Source organism: Sprattus sprattus (genome assembly GCF_963457725.1).
Source record: "Sprattus sprattus genome assembly, chromosome: 5".
Classification (NCBI taxonomy): Eukaryota; Metazoa; Chordata; class Actinopteri; order Clupeiformes; family Clupeidae; genus Sprattus; species Sprattus sprattus.
Window position 1 is genome coordinate 27,247,548 of NC_137924.1, and position 7,764 is coordinate 27,255,311.

A 7,764-nucleotide genomic window follows, 5' to 3' on the forward strand; every position below is an offset into this window, starting at 1 on the left:
TCAGAGACCACTTCCTGGATTTGTTACGGTAAAGACACTCCCCCTATGATTCCGTCCAGTCACAACAATACTCTACTGCACTCTAGTGGTAACATAAGGAAGCATATCTAAAATGACACCGGCTGAGCCTCAGTCGACTTGAGCATTAACTGTCTTACATTCATAACTTGATTAAAAAGGTGGCTAAGGAGCTAAAACAGAGACTTTGGCTGAATCCCATTTCTCCCGCTACCCCTTCGTCTTTCCCCTTCCCCTCCGTTTTGCGCGTTCATGTGGAGCGGTAGGGCTGTCCCAATTCACGTTAAGACAGAGGGGTAGGGGAAGGGGAAGCGCTTTCTACCGCTCCAAACGGAGATTTTCCGAGGGCACACTTCAAACGGAGGGGTAGACTGATTTCCCTCAATGCATTGCGAACCCGTGATCATTAAAGAACAAACATCGCGCGAGTCCATTTAAAAATGTCGGAAACAGCAGGGAAAGCATCACACAAATGAAAGTATTTTCTTTGTAATTCATGATTTTAAAACTTGTTTGATGAAATGTTGCATTGTGTAAATAACAGCTGCAGGCGCCATGTTTGTTTATGTCTGGTGAGTGACAGCTGTCGCTCTCCGGTAACGTAACAGCCAACGCTTCGTACTGATGACGTACGTAATTGTTGAAGTGCTATCCCAATTCGAAGGGCTAGCGTTTCAACCCCTTCCGCTACCGCTCCGTTTGAAAAAGCGAAGGCGAAGGGGTAGGGGTAAGGGTAGCGGTAGAGATGAGAAATGGGATTGGGCCTTTAAGTTTGGCAATGAAAAAAAAAACAATATCGGCATTGATAAAATAAATAAATATTGGCATTGAAGCACTAGTATTTAAATTAACTTTGGGGACTGAAAAGATGTTTTGAAGTGTTTGTGCTGATTCTGATGTGCTTTTTTCAATGACAATATTTTCTTTCTTTCTTCATGTCTGCCTTTTTCAGTGAGCTATTCTTTTACGGAGCAAGAGTCTTTTTCCGATATCACTGCTTTTCAATGTCAACGTGCTGTTTTTGTCCAGGCGTGGAAGGGAAGGAGTTTGGTGGGAGGGGCAAGAAAAACATGTGTTGCAAAGATCCAGGGGGCAACGGATATCTGAAGAGGGTGAACTTTGTACTTTTAAATAGGGCAACTCCAACTGGCATGGACTGGCAGGGGTAGACGCCAAAGTTTAGAGTATGGTTCTATGTCTTGAGCTTCAGGTTCTTCAGGTTGGCTTTCAATTGAGCCCCTGTATTTTTTACTGTGTTCAACGATTTTAGCGAACCTCTATGGCACTGTGGGTTAAAAGATAAAAAAAGATAACAAGGTTTCATAATAAAGATGATGACTTCATGATATAGTTACATCGATGTTACCATTATAAATGAAACGTGCACTGAAACACTGTTTCAACCAGGGATGTGGACAGGAATGTTAAAGGGCCATTGCTCTGACTTGAAGAGAAAAGCCGGACTGTATGAAGAACAGGGTCTTTATATAAGTAGTAATAAATAAAACACTCAAATACAGCAATTCATTTGAGCATGGCATCAGTCTGTGGACGAATAGACGCCAAGCTGACATGGGTCTGTCCTCGATTCCCATTTCCTCCTGGTTCCTTACTTTTGTATGGCAGTCAAGGCCAAGGTAGGCAGAGCACTGCTGTAGTGGTTTATATTGTAACTCTTCTAAAGTGTCTGAAGAAATGTTTTTATATTCAAATGTCTATTTTTTCTAATTATTAAAGGGATGATATATTTATATTGTATCAGGGAAAATGTACAATATCTGTCAATGGTAAAAACAATCTTTCTTTTATATCACAGCATCAATTGATCACAGTTGATAGTCTGGCCACTTTTCCTCTGTTCATTTTGGTCATTTGGTTCTTTGTGTATCGACTGATTTAGCTGAAGCCCCATGTCCCGTTGCTGTTACTTGTATATTTTTCTTATTGTCACCCATTTTCTGTGGCCTGGGTGCCTAAACTAGGGTGAGTTGCAATATAACATTGTGTGGGTACATTTGTGATACTATTCTGCCTTTAAGCTGCTGTGTGAACACCCCCCTAGTGGTTGAATGTGAAGTTAGACACAACCTGTTTAAGCTGGTTCTCTGTGTGATTAATCTTGACCTCACAATGTTTTGCACTTTGCAGTATTACAATAGTGTGTGCATGAGTGTGTTAGTAATCACGTATGGCTGAATATTGGTCAGAGGTACTCTAGCAGTGTTACTGTAGTTACTCTGGGTTGGCCCCCTGGGCCTATCTTATGTGTTTTGCTTTCTTTTTTTGTTTATGTCTGATGTATGTATTGTCATTGTTAGGTGAAAATTCACCCTAGTCAGTTCAGGACTTCGGAGATGCATATAAAGGCATCTGAAGGCCATCACAGGCCCCCTGCTGCACCCTCTGCAGTTCGCCTACCGGGAAAACAGGTCAGAGGAGGATGCAGTCAACATGGGGCTGCACTACATCCTACAACACCTCGACTCCCCAGGGACCAGGGACGTGCACAGGAGTGTGCTAAGGTTGCTTGGGCTACTGCCCGAAGCAAATAAGTTGCCCCTCCTAAGAAAATATTTTATAATAATAATATTTGCGATTACATGGCGGGGGCGTGGCAGTCGCGGTAAATGACAGTTTAAAATGATATTCTGAAAATGTGCGATTACATGGCGGGGTCGTGGCATTCGCGGTAAGTGACAGTTCAAAATTATATTTTGAAAATGTGCGATTACATGGAGGGGGCGTGGCAGCGGCGGTGAAAAGAATATTGTGTTGCCCCTTTTCTCCAGACCGATCGCGAAACTCCTCCCTAGAACGGCCCTTGTCCAATCATACCTTAGCAACGGCTACTAAGAGAAGAAGGTCCGACAACTTTGAGGTCTGAGCAGCGTGGTTAAACAGTGTGCCTATGGGACTTGTAGGTACGACATGAGATACCCTGAGAGATTAGAGGGATACGTCGTTTTTTTCCCGCTTCCTCAAAGCCCAAAACACAGGCGCAAAAGTGCCAGCTGTGTATTAAACAGTGTGGTCACCCCACACCCAACTAAATATATCGCAAAACACACATAGTCTGCTCCAAAGTAAATCAAGCTGCTTGCTGTCAGCTAGCTATCGCTAGGCATGATGGCTACCTATCTAGTTGAGAGAGAAAATCCCCCAACAGTTATGGTCCATGAATATTTGTATTATTACCACTAGAATAACATAACTAGTCTATCCAACCAAAGTGTTCATGTTAAAAAAAATTAAATGTTAATGTATGTGCCTGTCTAAATGTCACTGTTACTGTCTGTATGATTGCTCGCAGAGCTGTCGAAGCTATCGACAGCAAACGCCAGCATTGAACAAAACTTTTAACGATCACTTTGTAGTTTGTATTTATGCTTAATACAACATTGAACAGAACTTTTAACTAACACTTTGTATGTATGCTGCTGGCGTTCGCAATCGCCAGCTTTGATAGCTCAGCGTGCACATTTACAAAAGGTTACTGCACCTCAGGTGACCCATCTGTTAAACTCATAAAATTTGCAGACGACACATCAATCATCGGCCACATCTGTGATGATGATAAGTCTGCATATAGGCAGGAAGTTGAACAGCTGGCCCTGTGGTGCGGTCGCAACAACCTAGAGCTTAACACGCTTAAAACCGTGGAGATGACAGTGGACTTAAGGAGGAGCCCCCCAGAACTGCCCCCCCCTCACCATATTCAACAGTATTGTGTTGGCTGTGGAATCCTTCAGGTTTCTGTGATCCACAATCTCCCGGAACCTGACGTGGGAACCCAACATCAACACCATCATCAAGAAGGCCCAGCAGAGCAGGGACATTCACAGGAATTTTGGAGGGCAGTTGCTCTGACCTGGAGAAAGGGGCAACACATTCTTTTTTGTCACAGCCGCTGCCACGCCCCCGTCATCTGATCGCAAATTTTGCCAATATCATTTTAAACTCTCAATAACTGTTGCTTTCATAAGCACATGATTCATCCAAGGAATATATTAATACAAGGCACTTGATTCATATATTCTTAAGTTATTTACAGTGTTTGCAAATAATCTCCATCAGTCATCGTGTTTTGTTACCCCTGCCAAGTGCAAACAAAATACCTGTATTGAAATACATTATTTATTGCTTATAACAGCCACGGTTTGAATCCATTTAATTGGGTAATACACAAAGTACTGGGTAGCTACTACCTTAGCAGCTACCCTCCAGTTGTTAAGGTGTTGTAGCAGTTGGCCTGGGGACATTTGCCTGACATTTTTACAGGGCAGGAGCAAGGAAGCACAAATGACTAGACACAGGAAGTAAACAAAGGCAGACAGGAAGTCACATAAGGGCACAGAAGGGATACTGTGAAAAGGTGAATTTCCTCCCTTCTCTTCAGGGCAATACTAATTTTAACTTTTTAAAGTCATTATTCAATACCCAAATACATACAAATTCATGAAGGTTTAAAACACGTCATATTTATTATTCAATACCTAAATACATAAAAAAGGTTTAAAAACACGCCAAAATCAAAACCCAATTACATAACAATTACTGAAGGTTTGAAACATGTCAAATTCATTACTCAATACCCTGATTCATTATATGTGGTTGAAGGTAGGACAATATTTCCAGTTTCCTGCTTATTGATTATTACAGTTCTTTACAGCTATTGAAATTGTTTTAAATACAACTTACTTGTCACGGATATCCTGGAACGTATGTTCAGTTCTGGTTGAATGCAGATTCCAAATGTACTGGCGATGAGTAAAGCAGAAACACAGGAGCACTTCTGGCAGTAGATCAGAAGTTTTTTTTTAGGATTATTGATGAACTGGGTCTGAAATGATCACATTTATCACAGTGTGAAAGAGGAATAGAAATACTGTCTGAATAGAAGGTGGTTAGAATGCTGTGAATACTGAGCAAGAAGTGAAAAACAAACTCAATCTAAAACTACACACATAAAGGGATCTTTATTATATTGTTTATTACATTACAAATGGACTGAATTCAATCTTCCTGTGACTCGTTATAAAATATAAAGAAAGGCATGACAGACATCTGAGTGCTCAAGAGTGGTGAGAAACACATTGTGCTCCTCTTGAATTGATTGACTCTATTAGTCTTGGTGTTGGTTCAGAATCAGTATTTCTAGATTGATATAACTGTACCATGAAGTCATCATCTTTATTATGATACCTAGTTATCTTTTTTTCATCTTTTAACCCACAGTGCTGTAGAAGTTGGAAGCTATTTCTATGGACCTGATGCTCAAGAGATATAACCATGTTCTTAACTTTGGCATATACGCCTGTGAAACCATGCCAGTGGGCGTTGCCCTATTAAAAAGTAGAAAGTTCACTCACCTTCAGAGATCTTTTGACCAGTGAATCTTTGCAAAATATGTATTTTTTGCCCCTCCCATCAAATGCCAAAACAAAAAAAGCAAGAAAAGGCACATCAGAATAAACAAAAACCCATCAAACATCTTTTCAGTGCCCAAAGTTAATTTTAATACTAATATATGAATGCCAATGTTCTGTTTTTCATTTATTTATTTTATTAATGTCGATTTAGTTTTTTTCAATGCACACTTAAAGTCTCTGTTTTAGCTCCTTAGCCACATATTGTATCATGATATAAATGTTTGAAAATGAATGCACAAGACGCTGAATAGTCAAGATGAAGGCGCCACATCAGCGCTAAGCAGTCGCTTTACTGACCAACGAGGGCAAGAAGGCATAGCAAGTCCCACAGACCTGCTGGAGGAGCACCAATCAGGACTTTGCCATGCTTTGGAGTCCAGACATAATTTTTATTAGGGGCATGTTCTTGTTCCTTTTTATTTTATACATGGTTTCACCTGAACACCATGAGCCCATATATGTACTGTTTGATGTTACCTGAACACCACATTTCACAAAAATATTTGTCAAAAAGTATGTATTATTGTTCAAAAATGAAACATAGTGTCCTCATGGTGAAAACATGTAATAGGATACCTATCAAGATATGAAAGTGTGAAAATATGCTACAAGTCGACACAGTCTCAGCCGGTGTCATTTTAGATGTGGTTCTACCAAACCACAAAAGTAGGCTACAGAAGGGTATTGTTGTGACTTCACGGAATCATAGGGGGAGTGTCTTTACCGCAACAAGACAAGGAAGCTGGGCTCCTACCTGTCAAATTGCATAGGGTTCTCACGGTTTTAAAGCTGGCCACCTGGTTTGAAACCTGGTTTGAAGAAGTTGGGCTATTCTTTTCTTCTGGTAAAGACATTTCTTATGTATATAATAACGTTATGTTGTTGTATCGACTGACAGCATAGTACGTGCAATTGGCCTATTCGTGGTGTGCACGAACTCGGTTATGAGTTAGGCTGGTTTGTCTGACGCTATATTGCTGAATGTTTTCACATCTTACTTACTCCTTACAACGACACGGTGTTATTTTATTTGATCGTATCTCTTTCTTCTGAATCTGACTGTGATTGTGACTATTTCTGTGCAGAACAATGGCTGTTTTCACGAACTGCGTCGTGGTTCTGGAACTGAATAATTTGCCTTTCAAGGAGAAGCAGAAAGTCCGTTTGGCAGTTATAGACAACGGGGGCAGACTGTCCTATGTGGTCAACAAGCAGGTCCGGCCTCTTTCTGTGGCCATACAAACAAAACGGCTGTGTAACGTGTTACCCCCCCCCCCCCCCTTAGCCTATATAAACAAGCAGGACCTATGTCATCATGATCAGTAATTGTTGTGAAACTTCTCATGTGTTCTCTGTCTCAAATCAGCCAATGATGCACGCTGTTATGTTATCAAAACTTCTTGCCATGACAGTTATTATAATGAGCATTGTCATTACTGGAAATAATTACAGACAAAACCACCTGTTGTATGTTTATACTTCTGTTGTTGTTTTGACAATTTAAACAGTGTTAAGTCTTCTAACTGTCAAATAATTGAATCTATCAGTCTGAAAGTTCCCTGTCTGTCTCTCTCTCATATCTCTTACCTTACAGTGTAGTTTCATAGTGGTGAGCAGCCTGGGGAATCTGAGCAGCAACCGGCAGCAGAGTGCTCAGAAGCACCAGGTCCCTGTGGTGGGCCTGGGATACGTGCAGGCCTGCCTGGAGAAGAAAGCCCTCCTACCCACCATAGAGCATGTCCTGGTCCCTGTGACCCCCACACCCTACCCAGCACCCACCATACAACCAGGTATGCAACTGCCAGGCATAAACTCCCTTAGCAGTACTTGCTGTATGACATAGCCAGGCATCGCTCTTCGCTTAAACTCTCTCTGCAGTGCACACTGTATCAGCAGTCAGGCTTAAACTCTCTTTGCAGTGCACACTGTATGAGCAGTCAGGCTTAAACTATCTTTGCAGTGCACACTGTATGAGCAGTCAGGTTTAAACGCTCTTTGCAGTGCACACTGTATGAGCAGTCAGGCTTAAACTCTCTTTGCAGTGCACACTGTATCAGCAGTCAGGCTTAAACTCTATTTGCCGTGCACACTGTATGAGCAGTCAGGCTTAAACTCTCTTTGCAGTGCACACTGTATGAGCAGTCAGGTTTAAACGCTCTTTGCACTGCACACTGTATAAGCAGTCAGGCTGAAACGCTCTTTGCAGTGCATTCTGTATTTGCAGTCAGGCTTAAACTGTCTTTGCAGTGCAAGCTGTATGAGCAGTCAGGCTTGGCAATGGCAGAGTACGGAGGGATGAGTTTGCTCTTGGATATTT

At 41.6% G+C, this 7,764-nt stretch overlaps 1 protein-coding gene across 1 annotated transcript in view; it reads left to right on the forward strand.

The window, feature by feature from the left end:
* Positions 1 to 6,536: 6,536 nt before the first annotated feature.
* LOC308366103 (protein mono-ADP-ribosyltransferase PARP4-like) overlaps positions 6,537 to 7,764 on the forward strand; it is a gene marked incomplete at its 5' end in the record, with an annotated part of 30,161 nt that continues 28,933 nt past the window's right edge. The window contains 2 exon segments of the mRNA XM_080839739.1: positions 6,537 to 6,662; positions 7,042 to 7,237. Coding sequence (XP_080695865.1) covers positions 6,537 to 6,662; positions 7,042 to 7,237 — 322 coding nt within the window.